We start from the raw sequence: 26,248 nt of genomic DNA, 5'->3' as shown, positions 1-26,248 counted from the left end.
AAATTTAATCTTCAAAATGCATAGTAATCAATATTTTTCATATATCGTAACTTTACCAGATGAAAACCATATTCACCATTGTTCAATACATGTTCTATACTTGTTAAATACTTGTAATGTGACGCCGAGTCAGACTGCGCTCCCCTCTAAGCCAGCCAGTGGTGCCAGATGTCACCACTGTAGCGGATTAAAACTCATCTGCTACAGTCCTTTTATTATATATATACTTGCTACTTTCAGAATTATTTTTGCTATAATTTATTAAAATCCGCTACAAGTAATAAAATATCGATAAATCTGAATGTTACAGACATTATTTTGGAATTATATTGTCAACGCTCAAAAGTAGGTAGCCTATAGGCTACAGAAACGTAACGTGTTCACTTTTCGATGGATAGGTAGTCCAACACAACCGCTGGCTTGCCAGCAGATTATGCTTTCACAAATTCAGTTGTTGAGCAATACAAGTGATTCGTGGTTGTGCAATTGAGTGCTTTTCAAATTACTGTTATTGTGATGCTTTGTGATGAGTAAATATATTATTGATCATAGACTTGTTACAAAAGAATCTTTTTTTAACCTAATTACTATAGTAATGTTCACTTAAATGATACATACATCATTCAGTCATTTATTTTTCGTCATTAACGCGTCCGGGACGAAAAAGATACTACAGTACTAAGTACAGTAACTGCAATAGTCGATATAGGCCTACCAGCACGCACGTTAATAAACGGGAAAAGGTGGCAAAACCTTGAAAGGTTTAAAACGACCCTGAATAGTAAATCATGTAGTAGCCTGTATGTATGTAGTTAGCACGGCCACAAAACCCAAAAAACAAACAGAAGCACTCATGTAGCAATAAATGATGGCCTAATGAAAAGTGTTGTGGTTCGCATTTGCCAGTTCCAATATTGATGTGTATGAGCATTGAGCAGTCATCATAATAATAAGATGGAAAAAGAAAACCAGACATAAAAGAAACCCATCCTCAGGCAAAATCCCGTTTCGATATGGTCCAGAAGAGCAAAGTGTTGAGCTCTTTCTATGGTCAGACTGCACATCACGCAGTAGCCTACAACGATTGAGGAATTTAGACGACATGAATTTGACATAAACATGAATTATTTAATTATGACGACATGAATTTAGCTTTATTCACTGATGACATTTTAATATTGATTGCTTTCATATTTAACGTTCTTATGAAAAGTGTTCAGCTCGGTTCGAGACTAAGACTCTTTTCTGTTGGACCATTCCTTTTAGACCTTGCTAAGGTATTATATACCTCCTAAGAAAAATTTCCACCAGATTTTTCTTGTATTATTTTGGCATTAAGACCTTTTCACAGTCTGACAACCCTGATTACAATGCTTATTTTATCTTGTTTGAGTTTGGCTAATTTTTGGCCTTTTTTTTACCTATTTGGCTTCAATTTGGCCTTTTTTCATGTTGAGTTTGGCCTTTTTTGCAAATTTCAGTCTGGCAACCCTGCTGTTAACTGTATGGGCAGTGTGAAAGCAACAATCAAGACAAGAAAATAAACCAGCAACAAGCTGCGTTTGACTGAAAGCGGTGAATTACGTAATATTGATTGACTGAGTTTCGATGCCCACAGTCACCTGGTAGACCGTTCATCAAGTAGTTTTGTTGAATTTCGGTTCGGAAATGGTAAAACTGTAGGCCTAGGTTATATCAGATAACTTACCAAATTAGTTTTCCTTGTCGCATGTGTAATCAGCAAAGCAATTGTGCTATCATTTTGTACTGTTCCAAAAATATACCAACCATAGGGCGAATTTGAATTAGAGTTCTACAGTGGTTTGGTCAATTAAAATCTTTTTATAAGCTAGCTTTTTTGACAAAATGGTTTAGGACACTGTCAGCCTAACTCAGCATAAGCATTTTTATTTAGGCAGGCTGGGCTAACACATATATTATACATAGGCTACTATGCAGTAGTAGTGATAAGGGAGTATAAAAACATTTATAGCAGCTGAAAAAATTTATCATTTGAGATTGAATACTAAAACTTAATTTAAGAAATATATATGATACTGGTTTAACAGGTAGGTTTAGCTTATGTCAATACGAAGATGATCTCTAGCCTACTCAGTATGGATCAAATTAATTTACTGCATAGTTACTCTTTCACAGTAGGTTGTTGACTATTTCAAGAACATTTGTTTAAAAACGTCTAGAAACTAGGCTACCAAATTGAGTAGGCTATTGCGAGCATAAGTTGGGTCTACAAATTCAAGCACAAGCTGTGGTTTTGTAAAGCTTAATACGATAACTAATTTTAATTAATTGCTTTCTTGTAGGCTTAAGAGTTTAGTTGACCAGTGATAAGTCATAACATTTGTTGACTTATCAATAGAATGAGCATAGAGGCTCTCCTGAACGCTGCTAAATATTTGGAATGTGAGAATGGTACAACATCTAAGCATCAGCTAAGTGGATCATCAGAAAGTGGGATTGATGACGGTCAAAAAGTTTCCTCAAGTCATCAGTCCAAGAAAATAGAATCTACATCTGAAAAAGAACAAACTCATAAAAGTAACATTGTATGTACCAATGCCGAACAAGCTGTCAATTCTTTAAATCGTGAGTATATATATATCTCAGAAATTCGGTGTTTAAATCGTATGTGGGATGATGTTAAAGTGGGGAGTTTAGTTTACTGATTTTGTGAATCAACGTTTATACTGCAACTATTAAGTGTATATCAGTAACATTGTTGGAATCTTTTAGCTCTTTTTAAATGTACCGCAGCTTCAGAGCCAGTGTTATTGATTTGGTAGATTTACCAACTCTGAGAACAAAAACATACTTCAAAAAACAATGTTACATAACTTGGCTGTTGCAGTTGACTAGCAACATGCAGTCAAACTGAGTGTAAAGAATATATTACTGGCTGCAACAATACCCCAACCACTTGTAAGAAAGCAACCAATAAACTTAATCATGTTACCCACGTCTACACTACAAGAAGCAGAAAATTAAAACAACTTAATGCCAACAGTGAATTGCATTTTGGATAATGTGTTGACTGTTGATAGCACTGTATCATTTTGTTATTAAGCTTTGTGTTAAAAAAAGCTTTAATGCTTTTAAGTGTGACATATATTGTCAAGTACAATCTGAGGGAACGTTTATATTGTCATTGAGCTTGTGGGTTGTATTCCATTAGCATCGTTGTGTGTCACAATACTGATACTGAGAAACATCACATACCCTTTTGCAGTAATACTGTACCTTACGCCTTGTATAATGTACCAGTACAGGCATCTCAGAATGCGACAGTACCGGTAGTAGTGCTAGATGTAATGAGCTATGAATCAGTGTTGTCTTTGGTTTATCAAGAAAATGAAATGTCTTTGGTTTACTGTGGAATTTCTGTTTTACATGAATCTCATTGCTAATATCATTGCCAATGCATGTAATTCTTGTTAGTTTATATGATTACCGTATGTACAAACAATGCCAATTGAATGTTGATACCGCATAATAAATTATTACCCTTATAAAGGTAGGAAAATCTTGCATTATACCATACTTTATCATAAACTATGTTGCATGTGTCCAATCCGGTTGGTGGTATTGAAACTTTGTTGCTCAGGAGATGTCAAAAATTCACATAGTTTGTGTTTGGTTAATTTGTTTATGCCAAGTGGTCTATACAGTTTTTGTGGTTTGGCCTTGTTAGGAGAAATGCAAACATCAATAGATCCAGCAGAAATGCAAGGCACTAGATCAAAATTTTCAGTTCTACTATGATTGCTTAGCTACCAAAAGGTCTTGTGAAATAGTTTTGTATCTAATACGACATGTTAAATGCATTTTAATATTCAACTATTTGGTCTTGCTGCTAAGTTGATTACTAACGTCAATTACGTTTTAATGGAACGTTATGTATGTGGCGACGGTCTTTGTGATAGGTGCCATATATATGCCGGCATTTGAGTCAATATGAAAAGTTTTGATTTGCTGTCTGGAAAGTTGCTGGTTGCACGGGAATTTCCATTCTGAGCGTGCACTGGAAAATGTTACATCATTCTTGAGAAATTGCGCTGGTGTGGGCCACTTGAGGAAAGAATGTGAACTCACAAAAAAGCAGTTTTTTGTATTGTTTTGAAACTGATTGGATAGGTTTGTGTGTAATCATTTCTTAATTATCTTTTCCCTGCCTTCTTTGGATCTTAAAATGCATGGTCGCTGTGGTACGTGCAGTGTTACAAATATTGTATAAACCTTAGACGAGAAAGGTGAAATTGTTTATCAAAGTCAAAGTAAACTATGTTGAACAGGTTAGGTAGGTATCTTTGTGTTGTTTTTGTGGTAACACAGCAGCCATTGCGCGTATCTAACGGCACACACTTTTACTTTAGTCTAAATTAGGCGCTGACCGCTCAAGCGAACGCAATTCCAGTCCTGAAGAGAGCGTGTATATGCGGATGGCTTCGTGGTGACTAAGATCTAAAAATGCGATTGTTAAGTCTGTTTCACTGCGCTGCCAAGCCAATGGCGTCTTTGCTGAAGCACGTGTCACGTGATCCACGATCTTTCATGTCACGTGATACTGGGCTATTTCCGACACGTGCGCAAGAACGCATGCGTTGTGTTGACTGCTCTTTCTCCTTCTTTTGTTCTCTTTATTATATCAAGAGAATGTGTTTGTGTAGGCGGAGCAATCTCGCGTTCTCTTCTCATTTGTTTCTTTATGATAATTGTAGGCTTGACCTTTTCTTACAACAAACGTGCTGGATGTCACTCAGTCTTACCAAAGTATGTTGGCCAGACACGTTTATTCAATATGGTTAAACGCAATACTGACAAAATAGTGCCAGGCTGCCCTGTAAAAGCACTACTTTACTCGAGCTGAGTTGGAATTCTTGGTAGCTTTGGTTAATTTTTTTATTCAAACATCAGACTGTTTAAATGTGTGGTTGAAGTTTAACAGCAACTTTTGATTTATTGAAAACGCTTTCCCAACAACAGCTTGCGCGAAAAGTTTGCAAACTACACATGTTAGGACTTTTCGAATAGTTTCACCAATAAACAATCGCCTTTATGTACGATCAAGTATTTTCCACCCGTTTATGAGGTCACACTATGCTGAGTGTTGCGCAATCACGGTTCATCAGTTTTGGCACTTTATTGTGTTGTCCAACAGTCCAAGCGAATTTCCAACATTATATTTGTTTTGTAAAAGAGGGCATTTTTAAAATCTCAATTTTTTTAGAAAAACGAAGTTTCTGTTGCATTTTGTTAACGTTTGGAATATGGCCGATTTTGCTAGAAACATGACTTCTCCAATTGACCAGTTCCTCTTTTTCTTGTTAGACATCATGCTGGAAAGAAGAGATAAGAACAAGGAAGTTATTGTTGTGAAAGCCCCTGACCACGCTATTACTTGTAGCCGCAACTCATCCACAGCAACACCAAACATTCATTCTATCCAGCAAGTAAGTTTTCGAATGTTGTTTAACCAGTTTGTACTTCAAGTTATTGATACATCTTCCGGTTTCTGAGACAACACTTCATTGAGTGGATTTGATTTATTCGAGTTAATTATTGATATGTGACTTTCAGGGCAATTCAAAGCGTGTGTTAGATTTTACGGTACGGCATGCGTAACGTTTTATTTGCGCGTTGAATAGATAAGGGGGATAAGAACATGCAAGCGATAAATGGTGTGTTTTATTTCATTTTTATGCATCTGCGTTTGTATGGATGATACCTTCAGGTGGTTCATACCGTTCATACCGCGTTATTGTGCTTTTGGAAAGTGTGGTATATCTTACCATACTGCAATCCAACACCGTTGCATGATTACTAATTTTTTTGAAGATTTTGTCTGATTTAGGTTTTGGCTACTTTGTACCACAGACCTCGTTAATAGGTCTCCTTTGTTTGACCTGATTTGCAATAACTCATATTTTGCACCATCAAGGACAAAGACCCACTTCGAGGCGCATCAGCACTTCCCACCTCAGCTCCTTTGGAAAGCCCCAGAAATTTGGTTCCTGATGTCACCTTTGTTGATCCTAGCAGCAACGCTTCTTACATGAATCCTCTGTTTGCTCGTGCTCGAGCTGCTGTTGAAAGCATTCAATTTTCAAGAGAAAACGGTGAGAGCGTATTTATTACTATTAGGCCCGATTTAGAAGTAGGCTTTTGTTATTCTTAAGTTTCTGTGCGTTTAAATGTTATCAATGTTTTCTTTTTAAAGCAGTTGAACCCTATATACTTTTCGTTGAAATCATGTGCTATATGTTCCCATTCACTGAGACTGTTGTGTTTTGGGCTGCGATATCTGTTCCGGTTGAAAGTTTCTTGTCACCTCTTGAGATTTGATGAGTTTCTGTTTCTCTTTCAGTTTGCACCTTGCGCAGACCTATTGAAATTGAGACCTCAAATGCGCCCCTCGTCGTCACCCGCCCGATTCACATGACTTTGAGTGGGAATCATGGCGCCAGGGTGTTGGGAAACCAGAATTCGAAACAAGGTTTATTAAGCGTGTCCCTTAACCCACAACAATGGATGCAAAGCGATATGCGGGTCTCCGGGAATGACATAATTCCAGTACAAAACTCTCCTGTTGGTATTCAACAACAAATGGATCTCAACAGATTGTTGCCGTCTTTGGTGAAGACCAGCGACGACGAAAAGACACTTTCAACTTTACAGCTAAAGTGAGTAGTTTTTGACTGGAATAAGAGCCTGGCAAGTTGCTACGTTAATTTTCTTGGTTTTGCTGCCTCCTTTGCAAACTATGTTCTAGTATATTTTCTACCGATGACTGGGGATCTTTTTTTGCTTTGTTGAAAAGTGTGGCGCATCGAACCCCAGACAGAAAATCAATGTAAAAACGGTTGATTTGCTGCCTGGGACCCCATCCCATTAGTTAATACGTTGGTTGGACAAGTCAGAATTTCCACACGTCTCGACTTACCCTATGACCGTGTGGTATTTCGTTTCTTATGATTAGACATTTTCCATGAGTATGTTGAGTAGAAATAAGCATCATTTTTTATAACTAAAGATTTGCGTAAATGTGCACGGCAGGTGCACAATACCAGACAGTGTACGGCCTGGTAATTTCTTTCAAACAAGCTTTGTGATTCTTTCTAATTGCAGACAAGTGAAACGCGGTGCGACTCTCACGCATAACCAGTTGGAGAAGAACAGGTACAGAGTCAATTTTAAAATATATTACTGCTAAGAACACAGTTGGAAACGTTCTCGTAATTTCTTCTCGAATATTCTGTTTATCTTAACTGCTTCGGCCTTATATTAATTATTATTTGAGAGTTTCTTATTACCTAACGTAGAAAGCAACCGCTTGCACATCTCTTGGTCGTTATTTGCAATGATAGTGTTTACTTTTTTTTTCTCTTACCTTCAACCACACTGCAGTATATAACTTCGCAAATTTGCAAATATTTTTTTGTGAATGTGATTCGATCTGAGGATGCGCATTGTCATGGTGCGCGATCATACGTCAGTGAAGAAATAAAACAACTTGTTTTTGCTTTTATTTTCTCATTCATCAGATGAACGTCGCAACTACTGCTAGAAAAGGCGTACCGTACTAACTCTGATGTTACAAGCGTAAGATCGTAACCATGGCCATCGAGGCCCCCGGCAACACTCCATCACTGTTTTCAATAGGCCTACTACCACAAATTTCTATTTCGAAATTGGTGTTGTTGTGGAATTCCCCCAGCAGTTGACTGCATTCTATTTTACGTTCCGTTGACCCGCTCTTTGCTTAAAATAGTTATTTTCGATGCTCCTTGCGTAATGCGTATTTAAAAATGCTAAAAATTTGTTTTCTGTTGTTGATCTCGATATAGATTTTGGCTGTATGAAAACTGGTCATGAATTAAACATGCTTGAAAGTTGATACGATTGGTGAGCTGACCCTGACAACAAAATGTGTATTAATAATATTTACTCGTTCATTGTTCTACAATGCTGTGTTGGTTGATTCTTAGACGAGCCCATCTTAAAGAGTGCTTTGAAGCATTGAAGGCAACTATACCTCGCTTGGGAATGCGAAGATCATCCAACCTCACTATTTTGAAAGCAGCACTGAGGCACATTCAGGTATGAATATTGAACCCACTTCAAGATTTTGATCCACCGATTGTAGTATGTGCTTTCAACAGATATTCCTCTGTAATTAATCAAACCATCATGGCCACCTGGGGATGGGGCCTGATTTGTCACATTTGCAGATTTTGATTGCAGCTACTGCTAGTGTTTGACTGACATTTTCTGAGATGTTTTTACTTTTTGCTGTCTCTTAATGATATAAAAGCTTTTTGTTGCGTTGTGGAAACAGTGGCAAATGAGAAAAAATAAGTTGAAAAACGCTCAATCAGACTGTTATTGAAAAATTAACAGTGACTAAAATCTTCGAAATCAAATTGTCTATGTTTTTCAACATCTGATGATGTTAATATTGTTAAAACCTATTGTGTCATCTGGGGAAAACAGTAAAGAAGGCGAAAAAAAATAATTTTTAGAAAAATTCATGTAAACAGTCGCCCAAAGTTGGCAAAATCGGGAAATCTCTGCAAAATGTGACAAATCAGGTCGTATCTTTAGGTAGCCATGAAACTATGTAGATTTAACATCTAGGTTGACAACGCTTTCGTTAAAATGGTTGACTGTTCGGTTATTGTATCTCGACATTTTCTGTTGTGGTGTGAATTGGGGATTGAGAGCTCACTACACGGTTTGAGGTTCCAAGCTATAAAAAAGTTGTAAATTGTTAACATTTTTCTTATCTGCTTAGTCGCGTGTTGATGTTTGAAAAGGCATGTTCATACAATATGCATTGTTCTGGTCGCAGTGGAGAATTCGTTTCATCTGTTTTCGTAACTTATCTCTCTATTTTGCTTCAAAGAAGGCTGGTCTGCTTCCCGAAACATCAGGGTCGACCAGTTGTCAGCAGTGACTCCTTCATTTCTCTCTATCACTGGCATCTTCAATTTATTTTTTTATCAGGTCATCCTTCGCGGTGTCTTCCCATGCTTTCGCAACTTAAACTTTGAAAATACTGTATCATATTGATGTTATTTTGTTTGATTTGTTCTTTGTTGGCAATCAAATGAACTTTTGATGGCAACCCAGCTCGTTTTATTCTTCAGTCCACCTTTTGGTTTATTGTGATCATTATTTTCTTTTCCATTCATGCCATGAAAGCATACTTTGTGTAGCTAGCCGAGGTATGTGTTGATTAGGCTGGGAAGGTGTTCCACTCTATACTCTTTCAAAGCTTATTTTCCCGCCGCGTGTTTTGTTCAGTTGCGACATATTGCGCAACTGCCTGGTGCTTTTTTAACATTTCCCTTTCACGAAAGGAAAGGACATGAAGTTACAGCAACGATCTTTGGTAAAAGCTTTACTGCACTTTAGAATAGACTTGTCACTGGTAAATCGGCTGATTTAATTTACATTGCTTATCAAGTATATAGATAACGTAATACTAATAATAATTGATTTCACACCAGTTGAGTGCAAAAATAACATAACTCATAGCTCATTCATAACATAACTCACTATAGCGTGACAACTATGATGATCAGACGGAATGTGGTACTATTTGCCATTACATGCGTGTTAGCGTGATCCATGTTGTGTGACTTGAATCGTTTTACGTTTTCCCTGTGCTGCTCTATAACCCACTTATCTTGAGGCAAACACCTCAGGCACATTACGAAATCCGTCCGTGTGCTAGCGATGACATCGCTAAATTTTGTGCGTTTTTCATAACACGACTTTCACGCTTGACCGCACACGCTATTGTGCCAGGCTCATACCGCTGAGCCACGTCAATTGATTTCGATAAAAAACCACAAGTCGCAATCTGCAGAGAAGCCCAAGTGCAGATAAACCTCAATAGTGCCACCAATAAAGCAGGCAGGATTGTATCAATGGGTTTGTGGGAATATCTTGAGCAGATTTCCTGTCACGTGATAAAGCTTCCTTTTGTGAAGAGGCTCCGATATGAGCGAGGCCTGCGTCACTTACTCGCGTGCTTCCTTTGTTAGTCATTTGTTAACATTAGTCCCAACACCGGCGTTGAATCAATGTGAAAACGGGTTGGGAAAGGGCGATGAAACTTTTCTGTCCAGCACCAGCAGTCGACAGCATACGCCACTTCACACGTCTGAAACGTTGAAGTAATAGAAAGGGACCGTTTGTCAGTCTGCAGACATTTAATTAATGTGTTTGCAAGGAAGAAAACTATTGGAGTTTCTGCCTTGGTGATTTCTCTTAAATTAACGCAATTTCAAGGATTGATTTTTTAAAGATCCATTCCACTTACTCTGCTTCCAACCTCAGTGACGTCATGCTACGTAAGCTAATAGTGGCAATATCTTGATGGAGTGTACACTGTAGCGTCGAAATAGGGTGGGCAGCGCCCACCTAGCCGTGAAACGAGGGTGGGCAAAATATGTTTGGCCCACCCTGTTTTCATGACACTTATGAAGTGTTCGTTACAATTATTTCCGTCTTTGTTAAACGCTGAATTATCAAACCAACTGCAGCGCAACTTCTTGTTTTACGCTATGTCTCTCGCTAGGCATCCGAAAGAACAAAGCAATTCCGCAACAACACTGCGTTGAAAAAAATGCAGTATTCACTGCATTGTTGTTGGTAGGGCAACTGCCACACGCTGGCAATTCCTGTTGAGAAAGCCACGTTTGATCTTTTCCCCGAATGGTCTCACTTTCGTTACGTCACAATCAAACTTCAGTTCCGGGTCAGCGTAAGGGAATATGAATATGACATCATAATGAACATGGCAATAAAATAACCGATACAAACTAAAGACGTACTGAAACAATCGCTTTTTACAAATCTTTTCTCACAAACTTGTTGCTGGGTATAAATTGGGGCACCGCACGATGTTGTCATTTCATTATTGAAAAGTTAAACATGAAGCAAAGTCAAACATCTATTTGCGCATTCTTAAAACCAGCTTTCAAAAGGCGTCGAGATGATAATGCTGAAGAAGTCACGTCCAGCACGAATGAACATAGAGATGACATTGATGAAGAAAGCAGCAGAATGTCTCAGGCAATGCACCGGTAGTTGTAGAAGACAGCATGAGGCTCCATTTGACGTTAGCATGCTCCCCGATCAGCTTCCGGCTCGGGAAGGTCGTGTGTTGCGAAGGAAGCTTTTTTTCCGAATTCTAGTGGATGCGTCTGATGATAACCCTGATGGTAGCCTACTTGTTACTGTAGCTGCTGTTTGTGGGCCTCGGAAAACAATCGGTTGTCTGCCGCAGACCAACGGAAGTTATACAGCAGCAATATCAGCAGTCACCTGTCCGAACATTTTGCGGCAAATCCGAAAGCGCCACTTTAAAGATAACAGGTCACGAGTCACGCGCTTTTTAGGTTGCAAAGAAAAACATAAAAGAAGTTTGTTTAGTTTAGCAGCGCTCATAAGATCGCAAGGCGCAAAAAAGAAACATCAAACCTATTAAAGCTTAATTGCTGCCATGACGCTAAACGCAGTCTTTGTGAGAAAGACTAACCATTGCGAATTTGCGAACATACACAGTGTTACACATTCAATGAAATCTGTTTGAAAACTCTCGCCCACCCAGAATTCCTCTCTTCTAAGAAAAAATCGACGCCTATGACTGTACATCATCATCATCATCCAAATTCGGTTTTGTCCCCACTAGTCTTATTCTCACTAGTTTTGTGAGCATAAGATAGTCACTGTACATATTTTCTAACGGTTAATGTGTTACATTTGCTTTAATATTAATGCTGCCGCGAAACTGTTTTAACATAAGGCATGAAAAATATGCATTAAAACCTATTTGAAACTTCTTGTTAATTCATTCTGTGATTAATTGATTATTTGATCGGTTTATCACGTCTATGTTTAACTCACAGTTGCATAACCTTTGTACTGGTCTGGTACCTTTGGTATCTTTTATTTCACATTTATACTTATACATATGGATTTTAAATTGTTTTAGTTGGTTAAGTTTTTGTTAATTCATTTCTTTCATTGTCCCCAAGCGTGGTGCGTTTTCTCCGTGAAATTAACTAGATTGACCGGTATGCGGTTGGTATCAATCAGTAACTTGGCCTTAGTATGGAGAATTGTCGACGAGCGTATGTGACATTTTCGCTCTTTTGCAGTTGAAAAGATTTATGAAACATTGTTTGCAGAACGGGCTGGTTAATACGCTGCTATTCATGACGACGATTACCGTCATTTTGATTCTGGTGTCGTAGATTCGTGGAACCTTTACAACTTATGCTTATCCTGAAGTGTCGACAAAGCTTTTCTTTTCGTGTTCGACTCGTTTTGTGTCCTATTGTAGTAGCACCTAACACTTTCGCTTCACAGTTGTTCAAACCGATATTATTTTGTTGAAACGAATTTCTTCAAAAATGTAAATTCGCAACAAAGTGAAAGGAAACATTTTTGCGTCAATACAAAATAATGTATTTTCAACTATCGTAAGTAAGCATGAGTAATTAAATTTTTGGTGTGCATTCGACTTTCAAAACTCATTAGCTTATTGTCAGCCTAGCCAGTTTGTTATGTGGTAAAAGGGCTTTATCAATTTTTTTACTGCGTTTAGACATTTGGGTTGAGGTGAAGGTGTTTTTACAAGCAGGTATTGTTGATGAATGTGACTTCTCCACCCAACATTTTGTAACTTAGCTATAAGTTCAACAAGTATTCAATGAATGAATGATACATGGCTTCCTCGGGATTATTGCTCTTTTCACATCTTCTCATCAAGCAAACGCGCGAGGCTTGTAATTACTCCCGGTTGGCTGTGAATCCTGGACTGTATGCCCACAGATGCCACCAGCTCAGTGGCCGAGTGGTTTCGCCTTCGGCTCTGGTGCTGGTAGATCTGAGATTGATTCCAGGTCGGGTCAAACCGAAGACTTTAAAAACGGTACAGATTGTGTTCTATCCTGCATAGCGCAGTGAGAATGAGTGTAATGTATGTAATAGTAATAATGTGATAACATCGTAAACCTGATATAAATTAAAAATGAGCCCTGTCGCTAAAAGACCTTAGCTGTTGTAGAGTGACAATAAATAAAACCATAACATTATTATTATTAGTTATCATGCTGCTAAAAGCGAAACTTAGTTCATTGCATAGTTGCTTATGGCGAATTAAACGAATATATAAAAGGCGGTACCATAAGAAACAAATTCTTCACAAGAATAGCCAAGCTCTTTAAAATTAACGACGCATTCTGATTTGTTTGGATTGTTTTCTTTTGAGTAAATGCCCTGTAGTTTCGGCAGTAGCGTATTATCAAACGAACGTGCCCTAACGAAGAAGAGACGAAAGCGATCAAATTGTTTCTAAAAGAACCTGAGATCTAAACTAGTCACTGGTCATAACAAGAACAAGCCAACGGAGAGAGATTAGCACAAAGCAAAACAATAATTCTAAATGAAATCATGATTTTCAGTTTTGGCATCGGACAACTTTTTACTACCCGAGCCTGTGGTGTTGCAAACTAGCGGTTTAAAGCCGTTGGGTCGAAAGTCGAAGTGTTGCAAATAAATGTCATTCGGCTACGTCATCCAACATATTTTTGCTAAATCTTCAGATAAGCGGCAGTGCCCGTATGATCAGTTTCTAGTAATCGCCCACCACAAATGTGTTGTTCAATCGGCTGTGTGTTCCGCTTTCCTTTGCTTCCAAAAATTCATTTGTCATTATTGCTTTCCCACCACCAAAAGGCCTATTTTACATCTTGTCAACCACGATTTTGAAGCGATATAAAAGTCATATTCATTCCCTGTCAGCGAAATCAGCTGCAACGCGCGCATTGGCATTGTCGTTTTTTCGTTCTTACTCTTCTCTCTCTCGGCTTCTGTACAGATCACGTGACCTCTCTTCACGTGTTGCAATGTTTGGTCACAGACTGTTTGGCAGTGGCCGCGCCTACTCTTTTTTTCTTTGTCCACATTCCTCATCCACTCTCTCGTTCTAATCTATCTTTTCTCATTACGTCACTCCTTGCGTTGCGCGTGTGTTGGTTTGTTTAGCATGATGTCACGCTTCGATATTCATACGCCGCCAGGCTGCACTTGCTATAGTATAGAAGGATTGGTGCGACGTTAACAAACGAAGCATTGCGGCAATTCAATTTGCCTCGGCATCGACTCAATTTTTGAGATTTGTTTCTCTTTAAAACGAATTCTTTCAACTTCCAAAGTTGTAGATTTTTGTTGTATTTTCAGACACATAAAATAAAGCAAATAAGTTAGGTCGTATTGGTATTGACAGACGGACTGTTGTAATGTAATTGTAGAATAATGTTAGCAAACCAAGTAGAATGTACTGACCTCTTATACTTACTCAACTTAAACTGCAAGCGTACCGCAATATATGCTAATCAATTTCAACATCTGTGCCAGAAACGTAGTCGGTTATGTTGCAGACTTGCAGCAACGCTGGTCATCATTTTGTTCCTTCCTCGTCTGGAGGGTTGGATACAATGCGCCATTGTTCTCGACCATGAGCTGTGCGTACTGCACATTCCTAACTTAATTTTGTCCATTTTGTGATGTTTGTTGTCCAAATCATTCTTGATCTGCCTTTACTTCTTTTACCGTTTATCTTCCCTTCTATTAATGATCTTTGTAATGAATTTTGCCTTATTGTGTGTCCGAAATACTTCAATTTTCTTCTTTTGACTGTTTGTAAGAGCATTTTGCTTGAATTGAATTTGGAGAGTACTTCATCGTTAGTGATTTTTTGTTTCCATGAAATTTTTAACATTTGCCTGTATGTCCAGAGCTCGAAGGCATCGATCCGTTTCTCCATTTTTTGTGATATTGTCCAAGTTTCAGAACTGTATAATAGGGTCGACCAGATATAGCATTTTAAGATCCTGAGACGAGTTGATAAATTTAAACGTTGATTGGTTAAAATATTTTTCATTTTTCCAAATGTAGTTCTTGCAATTTCTATCTGTCTAAGAATTTCATGGTCACACCTCCCATCTTCAGTTATTAAATGACCAAGATATGAAAAAGATTTTACTTTTTGTATAATTTTATTGTCAATTATAATTTGGAGTACTGTGGTGTCTGGTGATTTTGAGATTATCATTGATTTGGTCTTTTTAGTGTTAATTTTCATATTAAATTCTTTACCAATTGAGTTAACAACGCTGGTATTGTACGTAAAAAACCCATTTCAACGCCGTTCGAATGCTGCTGCGTTCCTTTGTTTTACATTTAAGCTTCGCATCCATACAACAAAACAGGAGATGCACACCACTTTAACACACGCTTCCTTGTTGTGAGTTGTAAATTTTGTTTCAAAGAATGTATGCAGTGTTTGGGAAAGCTTGTTTCGCTTGAGCAATTCTTGTTTTAATTCTTTTTTACATTCACCATCATCAGCCGCCGCCTACCAGCTCATTGATTTAGATTGCAAACTGTGGTATTTGTGACATTTCACGTCAAAATGCGAGTTTTCAAAGATGACGAAGCGATTTTCAGCTTTTCTTTGTAATGGATGGGAAATGATTTGGATTAGTTCCAGACAATTTGTTCATTTTCAGATTTTACCAATGTTCTGGGCCGCTTGCAAAAAAACTTGCTACCTTGGTTGAAGGATTGCGACATTGTTGCATTCCGTTTGTATTATTGTGCATTGCGTCACACATTCTTAGTGTTAACAACATTGTAGAGATGACAGAGATAAAATGCCTGATTTTGTCATCTACAGTATCCTTTGATTTGGTGTTTATCTATTGCTTCCGTTTCCACACTTGCAAAGTAATGGCTGCTAGACTTAATGTAAACAACGGTTGAGTTTGTTGTGGCCGTGCTCGCCAGATACAAAGGCATAATACCCGTAGTCCCGTACTACATGAACTATTCAGCCTTTCAATGTTTTGCTACCTTTTACCGTTCATTGGACGTGCTGTTATATCGATTATTGTAGCTAGTACTATCTTTTTTGTTAACGACGAAAAATAAAATGATATGATATATCTGGAACCTGTTGTAGAATCTCCCCAGCTCTTTCTTTGAACTGTTGATTTTTCACTCTAAAAGGATTGTTTCGTGACAAAGAATATTGCCGGAAGGCATGGTTGACTGGCCTCATCGTCGAGTGGTTACTGTTTAGCGCGACAATGGGCGGTATGATTCGTGAAGAATAAGATGGCTTGCGCTTCCAATTAATCCTCTTTTTTTTTGATGAATAATCACCGTCCGATCCTGCGTAGGCATGCGTTTCCGTAAACTGAGCGCTTTGTGGCTAGACTACATTGTAATATTGAAAAAAATTGTTGTTCTTTTTTGTGTACCATGCCTGTTCCAGGCTGAGGCTATGCCTTGAATAATTAAATTCATTCGGTGGTTCTGCAAAAGAAGCTTTTGTGACACGAGCTTCGGCTCAAAGTCTCGTCCTGTTTCAACGATAGTTCTGCATGATGGTTTTCTTTCACGAAAGCTACGCTGGCTTGCGTCAGAAAACTCTGTTTTTGTGTTCATTCAGGCAAAAATCAGTCTTTTTTTGAGTTGATTCAGTCGTTGTGACGTTTGCAGATAGTAAATCAATGCAAATAAACTAATTTGTGAGTTAAACAGCGTATCATCTGCTCACCACTGCAATCACAATCTTCTGAATCAGCTTTTACTCAAATAATATTTAACTCAAGTGAAGCAAACTGAAGAATAACATGAAAACTGAAAGATGAAGTGTAAAAATGACTTATGTTTTAAAAACAAATTAATAATCAATCGCAAAGTGTATTCTTTTTCAAAACGAAATTTTCACTTACAAGTTTTTTGAGTTTTTTACTTTGAGCTTTTGTTGCTGGCTTCAGCGTGTTGCTTGCATTGGTAATAATTTCCCCTTGCACACATGTAGTGGAAGAACTTTAAAAGAGAAGCTCGGATCTCATCTATAATAGAATGATTGCGCAACCATCTGATAGTCAGCTGCAAGTGGCATTACAAGTTTACAACTATAGTTGGCCGATAGTGCCACGCGGGGAAATCCGTCGTTTATCAAAACTAACCAAAAAATCCATTAGAAGCCCGTAATATGTCGTCGTGTTACTTCCAAGCAACTATATAGATCCGTGGACAGGGTTGCCAGATTGATAAAACAAAAAAGGCCAAATGCATCCCCAAAAAAGGCCAAAATATAAAAAAAAAAGCCAAACCTGAGGTTCTGTTCTCTTTGTTGAAATCAGTGGTGTTTTTGCACTCACTTTCAACAACAAATTAGATAATATTTACCCAGTTTCTATTGTTCTACATGTTATCTGTTGAAGAAGAATTGCTTAGTAAAATTCCTGAAAAAATGCAATCCATATAATACAAACAGATAGGTATGGAAACAATTACAATACAACTGAAATATGTATACAACACGAGGCTAAGCATCATCCTGTAGACTAAAAAGCTATCAACGTCCACCAGTGAGACCCTGGTGACTAGCGAGCAGAGGAAAATAGAGTTAATATTGGCATATCCCTCAATGCTATATGAAATAGTAAAAACCATATTAGATGTGAAACGCCTTATCATTATGGCACTGGCATCAAAGTTTGTGCAACATTTTCCATTCAGCAACATGTCCGTTCGTATTCGCAAAATCGCTTCCAAAAGCCCCTGCCAAAAGCTCAGTTTGCATTTTGTTTCGTGGTTTTGTTTTCACTGCAGTAAGTAATGAAAAAATCCTCTCTACTTCTGCATTACTGACAGGGATGCAAGGACATGTTAAAGCATAGCTAGCAAGGTCTTTGAAATGGGCATGATGTAAAACGCTACACCAAAACTTTTCACTGTTGCTAGGGATAACCAAAAGAACTATGAAAACCAAAAGAAAAAAAGGCCAAACAAATGCCAATCGGGAAACTAAAAAAGGCCAAAAAAAGGCCAAGCGGCCAAACAAAAATTGTCCGGCCAAACACTTTTCAAAAAGGCCAAATTTCTGAAATTTGGCCGTAAAAAGGCCAATCTGGCAACCCTGTCCGTGGACCGTGACAAGAAAATTTTCACCAAAATTCCAAGTCAGTCACGTGACAGTCTCTTTTCGTAATCTTTTGTCAAGGACGAAATTTTTTCTTGTTTGCATTGAGTGATGCATTCTCTGTTGACATTGCAAACAAACGTTGTTCATTCTGCGTTGCTTCAACGTCGTCTGATCTATTTACTCTTCTAGATATTGAAGCGTAAGTCAAGCGAGTGGCAACAAACCTTGATCCAGCTCAAGAAAGATAAAGAAGAGAAAGAAAAGCGTGCTGCGGCTTTGATTGAGTCATTCTTAAAAACGTCATCAAAAGAGAAAATAGAGAAATACCTCGAGGAGGAAGTCAGAAAAGGTGAGTGCGAACGTCATCAAATTTAAAATGTCTCCGTCTTTGTGGACAGCATCTGGTTGAACAGCATTATAGTACGGTTTTCTTCATGGGTATTGCAAGGTTCCTCTTTGGAAAACACTTCCACTACACAACGTTTGCTCGTAGTTCCAAGAAGTTTCGTCATTTGTCAGTTTGAGAAATAAACGCGAACATTGTCTGAGAACCATATCAGTTCTGCTTACGTCACAACACACGACAAATGTCACCATTGGTTACTGCTTTTGCATGTTACTAAGTGACTTTTCACTGCACCATGCCGCAATTGCAAACGAATGCAGCAAAGTAGTTAGTGTGTCTAAAACGACACTTATCAAGAGACGTCGTTGAGGTTTTTTTGATGTTAGGCGTTGTCAAGTTTTTTGAACTGGTTGCCAAGACTGGGCTTTGTTGAAAGTGATGGCACTAGTAGCCAGTATGGTGTTATAAGATGCGCTAAGATGAAAAGTATGAGCATGCAATCAAATGTGAACATACAGTTGTTCAAAAGGCCAAGGTATCTTTTCATCTCTGTTTGAATATATAACTTTGCGAACAGCACTGCTGCTAGTAATTGTCTTTATATTATTAGAAATCGCCTACTCTCGTTCACATCCTTTCTTAGATGATGGACAACTGTCCACTTCAACTGCCTCAGGTATATGAGTGTCTTAAATTTGTCCGCCAACTTCCAGCTAAGATTGTGGCTATTTTCACTGATTTTTAAACTCCAAAAGAAAAGTACTGTCATGTGCTATCGCTGCGTGAAAGTTTTAAAAAAAATAGTTTTATGGTTGAAGACATAAAACTCTGAAGTTTTAGATTTGTTATCGCCCATTGAGGGAGTGCCTTACTGCCTGATCCTTTCTATGACTTTAACATCTTTTCAATAATTTGATAATAGTTTTATTGGTTAGGTTACGCGTCATAGTCTTCACACAGTCAGCAAATTAATCCTTTTTTACATTAAATTAACGTCTTCAGAACGTCTTGTCTGATTCAACGTTTGGTAAAAATGACTGATTTGCTGTCTGGCTAGGTTTTCACACTTCAGTTTGATTGACGTCATGGGCTGCGATTGGCGTCTAACCCTGTGTGAAGACGAATGGCCTTCCAAAATAAAACATCAACATACTTTTTCTAGAACATAATGATTTATGGGAACTTGTGTTGAACTTCTATTTTCCATCACAGAAGCGGAGGACGAAGAGTTTCGTGCTTCGTTGAACGCTTCAAACGAGGACTCGGACAAGCAGAGCTACAAGAATCATTCTCTTCCCTACCAACCTCATGAGGTGGGCTCGTTTCAGGCCCAGTATCTTCAAGTGCAACGGCCGGAGTTGACATTCAAGAGCCCAGATAAAGGATCATCTCAGATGTTGCCGTGTAAAGACCCACACGGGATAAAACAGCATGATATTCACCAGCCTAGCGCCGATGCTTTGCCAAAGTATCAACTTCATCATCATAGTCCGTTAGAAGCAAATCATCCTTGCGAGTCTGCCAAACCACAAGGAACTACTAAACTTCATGTTGTGCTTCCTCAGCGGTCACCTGCCAGGGCAAACAACGCCAATATAACAGCTTCTCCTGTTCCTAATATCAAAAGGTCTCCTGTCAAGTTGTATGGCCAGCCGTCCGGCCGCTCTGCCACGCCGTCTCCCCCTTCCAACGTCATGCATTTTTTCCCACAGTTCAGCATTGGCAGTCGAGGAAGTCCGCCTCTGATCACAACTTCTACTGATGACCCATTGGACAAGTTGAGCAGGATGCGAAACCAGGAAAGTGGAGTTTCATCATCCACCAGCACATCGGACAAACAATTCCGACCTGCCTCCAATGAATCGTCTGCACCTCCAAGTCATCACCCCCACAGCGTCACATCTCCGCTACCTCCTGTGGCAACTTCAACTAGCTCTTACAAAATTTCTCTAACTGCTTCATCGGTTTCTGACTCTCGTTCGAATTCAACTCTTCTTGGAATTCCTTCCAGCAGTGGGATTGCTTCCCGAGACAACATTGTTTACCCTCACCCCCCTGTTTCGTTGCCGTCTTACTCTGGCTACGAGGTCAAAGTTAAATATTTAAACTCTGCTCCATCTTTAACCTCGGTGACGTCATCCATGATTGATCAAACGCACATTCCCATGAAGAAGCGTCTTCTCGATGTCAACACATTCGCATCCGTGCGCCCGAATCCGTCGGTCAAAATCTCTTCATCGAAGTCATCCGCGCATACCGACTCAACTCCGCAGATGACTTCTTTATACGTCGGAGCATCAGCAGCTGTTTTGGATCAAACCTCATCCATCCGTGGACTCGGATCAACATCAGATAACGAGAGTGACCGAGAGACCCCATTTCGAGATCCGAAGAGGGGAAAGATTCATCATCACTGGAGGAAGAATCTTGTAAACGAAAGGTCCGGGTGGACTGAGCACAGAAGCAAACCGGCTGAGAAAAGCACTAAGAAGAAACCATTGCAGTTGCATCAATACGAGGCTCCTCAAACGAAACCTGCGACTGGCAACCCTGTCAAGTCCAGCGCAGATGCAAAACCGAAAGCCACGTTTAGTCTGTGGGACAGGAAACATCACGCAAGTAAGTCAATCATGTCAATTCATTCCTTACTTTCCGGTTATTCATGCGGACAAAGCTTTGTACAAAGTTTTTTTTTTTTTTTTTTACCTTGAGTCTGTGTTTGGGAGCAGCTGACTGGATGACCCAATAGTTTTTCGCTAGCCAATCAGATTGAATTGTTCTACACTGAACGTACTTAAGCCTTTCTTCATATTTGTGAATTGTATGCTAATGTGATGTTAGCATATTGTCTACTATTATAGAATCTGATTGGCAAATCATGATCTTTCTCTGCGTGTCAGCTTCGGATGTTATCCAGTCAATTAATAAGCGGGACATGTCATGCCGCCACGTGCTTATCATACATCCGAAGATTCTTCGTCATTTGTTTGTTTGCTCTATGAAACCTCTCAAAAAAGAGTGGATTGTTTTTGTTAAAAAAAAGGTTCTAATAAGTCGACCTTGAAATTTATTAAAATTCCTAAAGTGTTTTGTTGATCAATTGTACTTCCTTTAGTCACCATGACAACGGCTACGAACTGGCGAGGAAAGCAACAACAGCACCTCCTGGCGGTGACCAAATCCAAATTCACTACTTTGTCCACATCCACATCGGAGCCAAAGTCCAACCAACAGCTTTCAAGTTTACCAACGACGCATGTGAGTGAACAGACAATTTTGCAACGATCTGATCAGAAGGGATGGGAAATTAACAAGCGATGCAGTGGATTTGAACTTGTGTCAAAATGTTTTGTCATTGCCCGTCATGGTTACCCAGCAAGCGGCAATATTTTTGTCAAACATCATAAGCGTTCTACATATCCTACAATGTTTTCATTGCTTAGCGGTTCACAGGCCGCCTGATGTTGTGGTCTTGACGAATGCGTGCACCTTTGTAACCCTTCCATATTTAAACGCGTTATACATTTATACAAGTCATCTTAATCTGCCAAATATCCGTTTCTACCATTTTTAGCACATTCCACATTATCTTGTTTTCACTAGGTGTCGTATAGTGTATTGTCAACTGCCTCTGCAGTTCCAACTTCCCAAGTGCTGGGGAAAACACGTGAACAATCAGCTCAAGGTGTCGCTTTAGATGCCGAAAAGACAAAGCCTTCAGGTTCCTCTTTTTTTGTTGCTGTATTTGTTGCTCATAAAAGATCTTGTCATGGTAGTTTGGGTAATGTCGGTCAATATCATTTTCATCAGGTTAAACGTTTTGGTTTGGACAAATTATATGTCAAAATTTCCTTTTTTGAATAAAGCTACAACTGTTATGGGGAGATGGGATGGCACAGCGGATAAGGCGTTCGCTTTTCAATAATTCGAACCTTGTTCGACATCCTGATCAAGCTGAATGTTGATAAAGAACGCTCGCGTCTACCCAGAGTGTAATAAATTGGGTGAGCGTAGTTGCTTGAGGAAACGCGTTGGAGAGAAAGGAACTGGCCATCCTACTCTCGTTAGTACCGAAGGCTTAGTATAATGAGGATCAGTATAATAACGAAGGCTTAGTATAATAACAGCTCAGTAATTGAGTATCGGACCTTGTACTAATATTCAAACTGTTTTCTTTATTTCAGCGTCTGTTTCTCCTGTACTGAAGCTGTCTCAAGGACAAGCAGCAGCGTATGCAAACGGACTTGTTTCAAATCCTGCTATCGGGGCTTTCCCTTCGCCTGAAAACCAAATTGCATATCGGATGATGCCGTCTGGGACTATCCCATCACCCATCGTCACACCATCTGTTGCCCCTACTACGTCTCACACCCAAGCTCTCTCATCGTCGTTGATCAATTATGTGACGTACAATGGGGCCGCTCAGCAGGTGGTGGGTGCGGCCAATCCCCGGGATGTCCGCCCGATGTCTGTTGGTGCGGGTTCCACACCACAGACAGCTGCGGGTCAGCAGGCCAACCCCATGCAGATGCCACTCATGATGCCCACTGTGATACCGGTCCATTACGTCATGCTACCGGGAGCCAATCCTGGCAGTGCCGTGCACAATGGACTTCAGATGGCCGGGTTGCCCCCCCAAAGCAACACCCTCACCTCTGGAGGACTTATGCCACTACAATTGCAACCGACCCTTCAAGGGACAGTCAAACCTGGAACAAAGCGACCCAACAGCCCCATAAAACTACCCTTTCAACCTCCAATTAGAACCAAATCCACCGACAGTTGTAGCAGCTCCACCCTGTCAGTTGACTCTGTCGATGTTGACAGCGTTAAAGGAGGGCCAACTCCTCCGAAAAAGAGGCGTTTATCTAACCATCCTATCCACCACCCTCAAAATGACGTCCCACCATCTGTGACACCCCGTCAGGTTACCCAACTACCTCAACAATTTGTGATGCCTGGAAACCCTGGATTTTTCATGGCCGCCCCCACATCAGGAAATAACTACACAATGCCGCTCCAATTGTTAAGCTATCCGTTGCAAGGCCATTCAGGTGGGGGCTACATACAAGCTGTCCAAATGCCCGGAATGCTTGCACCTCAACCTAGTCGGAGTGTTGGTCAGGTAAGAGATCTTGTTCAACTTCTTTCAAGTGTCTATAAAATGTGTTACCGCTTCAAGTGTAGATGTTATCTTCTGATCATGTTTTGCCTAAGTTCAAGAATAATTGCCTGTGGCCCTCCTAGTAAAAGCTCTTGCAAAACAGCGACTTGTATAAATTCGCTTAATGCAGTATATCGATGTTGAGACGGAGCGATCTTCCTGGCGTTAGCACTACCTGACTACTCACTATAGAACAGCGAGCATTGTGTTTCTCTAACCATACCGGTGTAGCCTCCACACTAGCCGTCAAGACATTTCCCAAGACGTTTCACTAGCCATCAAGACACAATGCTCGCTTTTCGCTGATACAACGATACAATGGTTTATTTACAATCCTAATTTTAGTGATTGTCCTTTTTTCAAACTGTATTTCAGTTTGTTTTGTTCGCTTTAATGTTGCTGATGCAAAGATATGTTTGCAGATGTGGCCGATGGGCCAAACCGTTATATCTCACTGCGAAACCCCGGTTGCCATGACGACCAGCCCTTTGACCAATCAGCACGTTAGTGCGTCACCAGTCATGCTTCAGCGAGTACGGCATGCCAGCCGATAGTTGCGATACCTCACATGATATGAGCATGTGCTCGCATTTCACCTTTGCAGTTTTAAGTATATCTATTTTCTCTGTTATTTATTTCCTGTTTGTATCGTCCGAGTTGTCACGGCAGCCTGGCCGATAATGTTTACTGTTCATGTGGATTGTCTTACGGCGATAAATCGAAAGTTCAGGCACCTTGCTCATTGAGATTGGGCATTTTAAGTATCAATTCACTTATCTGTTCTGGAATATTTCATTGATAAAATAACTACAAGTGAAACTTATGCTTTTGTATGATCCGTTGGTCCGTATCAGCTGTGGCTCCATAATCGTCTATGGTGCTGAGAGATTTTATTGTTTTACCAGGTATGTGAACCGTTTGTATGTTTGGTAGTTATTGCTTCAACTTTTACAGATCTTTTTATTTTGAAAGCGATCATGTGACATTTTGTTGACAATAAAGCGCCAAAAACCATTCTGAGATTATTTTCTCATGTTCATCATCATGCTTATAATTTTGATTTTTGAAGCAGGTGTTAGGCACTTTGGTACGCACCAGCGCGGACAGGGTAACTAACGCCATGTTTCGCGTCGTTTAAATCACTACCGGTAAGGTCTATAGGCTTTTTTCCGTTTCATGTTGTCGGTGTTTCCATCGCCGATACCGCGGCTTCTTAATAGTGGCAATTGAATGGTCCAGCCCTGCGTTCCTTAGTACCATGGGAACTGGTTTTTGTTTCTAGCTTGGACCTTGCGGTTGAAACTCATTTGAATCTCAGTTTCACAGCCGAAGTTATTTTCTATTTCCAGCCTCAATGTTGCTTCTCAAATTTCAGGCGTTGCTTTCATTCTCGAACTACTGTATTATGCAGTCAATCAAAAGTGTTGTTGTGACATGAAGGCGGTGACGTCATTTGCATGCGGGTCGGCAGTTTGTTACGATGTTGCAAAATTTTAAGATCTAGAGTACGGTTGTATAGGCATCTTTTCTTAACGATGTCTTTTGAGTAAATGTGGGAAATTTAAGATGTTTTCTTAACTTAGGCTAATTTACATGCATTTTTGTTTCAAGTAAGGCTATTGGAGTAAAACTTCAACATTTTGACCCAAACTTCTCTCTGTCTTCGTTTCGTAATAAAAGCAATTTCGCTTTGTCACCTCGAAACACAGGAAAACCTTCGAACGCAGAAAGCATAATAGGCTACGATTTAGCAGTCGGTGAAATGAGAACCATTCGAATTGCTGTTAATAAATCGCTTTTCGAGGAGTACAATATTATTTCGTAACCAAAACAAAGGTGTTGGGCCACGAACAGAATGTCCTATTCTGTATAGCTACTGCAATTTATCGAAAAATTGAAATGGCCCGGCCTTTTCAGTTTTTCAAATCCGTTAATCCGAATCTGGATTAAACGAGTTCTACTGTATTTCTTGTGTTTGTCGCTGAGATGATGATGAGCCATTCAAATTGGTGATCGGACAATGTTTGGGCCTGCAAACGTTTTGAGTTTGCCTGGCAGCAAGAAAAATCCTGATAACGTAGGCTATAGCCTACCACAGAAATCAAGTCGCTTTAATGACATATTTTTAATGCGATCGTTGTTCCACTGTTTTTCTCCAGGAACAAATGAATGTGAACATAATGTTCCAGATGCTAGGAGCCTTGAATCACCGTCTTGTACCGCCACTATCAACTCATCAGGTTGCTGGGATGGTGACTAGTAGGCCTACTCACACCCGTTATTCGACGTTACCTGTGACAGGCAAGGATTGTTTCGTGCCATACTGCTACTTTTTTGTTTCCACGTCAGTCAACTAGTTTTAAACTAGGCGATTTCATTTCTGAAACAGCAAGTCTAAAAAGAGTTTTAGTTCAATCGATAACGCAAACTGAATTTTCAGTGCATTGGAGCAAATGCAAAGCTGATGAATAAAACGATATTTAACATAAATGCACAATAGATGAAAAAATAACTTAAATTATGATTTCACAGTAGGCTAGGTGGTTTGGGCCGATTAAGGGGACACCTCTAATGAAATCCCAATATTCACTGATGGCTGATAAGCTTGCCTCAGATAAGCTAACTATTGTGGGAACCCCCACATACCATATATTTCTGAAAAGGGCATGAAAAGACACATCTGAATATGCAAGTCTCATGA

General features: G+C 39.5%; 1 protein-coding gene across 1 annotated transcript; it reads left to right on the top strand.

Moving 5' to 3' along the window:
* Positions 1-2,431: 2,431 nt before the first annotated feature.
* On the top strand, positions 2,432-24,563 carry LOC145777145 (uncharacterized). The gene is made up of 13 exons (XM_082588448.1): positions 2,432-2,607; positions 5,347-5,468; positions 5,957-6,134; positions 6,383-6,698; positions 7,144-7,194; positions 8,004-8,115; positions 18,227-18,386; positions 18,994-19,059; positions 19,596-21,002; positions 21,499-21,641; positions 21,987-22,104; positions 22,568-23,508; positions 23,970-24,563. The coding sequence occupies exons 2-13, from the start codon at positions 5,352-5,354 to the stop codon at positions 24,099-24,101; spliced, it is 3,741 nt and encodes a 1,246-aa protein (XP_082444574.1). The 5' UTR covers positions 2,432-2,607; positions 5,347-5,351; the 3' UTR covers positions 24,102-24,563.
* The last annotated feature ends 1,685 nt before the right edge of the window (positions 24,564-26,248 follow it).

This window comes from Aplidium turbinatum, chromosome 9 (assembly GCF_918807975.1).
Source record: "Aplidium turbinatum chromosome 9, kaAplTurb1.1, whole genome shotgun sequence".
Classification (NCBI taxonomy): domain Eukaryota; kingdom Metazoa; phylum Chordata; class Ascidiacea; order Aplousobranchia; family Polyclinidae; genus Aplidium; species Aplidium turbinatum.
The sequence above is the reverse complement of the archived record's forward strand: the minus strand, read 5'-3'. Positions and strand labels throughout refer to the sequence as shown.

Bases quoted from the DNA above. Each gene is read 5' to 3' on its own strand.
- LOC145777145 (XM_082588448.1), top strand. From the start codon at position 5,352: ATGCTGGAAAGAAGAGATAAGAACAAGGAAGTTATTGTTGTGAAAGCC. The intron at 21,003-21,498 runs GTAAGTCAATCA...TACTTCCTTTAG, and splicing joins GGACAGGAAACATCACGCAA to TCACCATGACAACGGCTACG. The intron at 21,642-21,986 runs GTGAGTGAACAG...TGTTTTCACTAG, and splicing joins CAAGTTTACCAACGACGCAT to GTGTCGTATAGTGTATTGTC.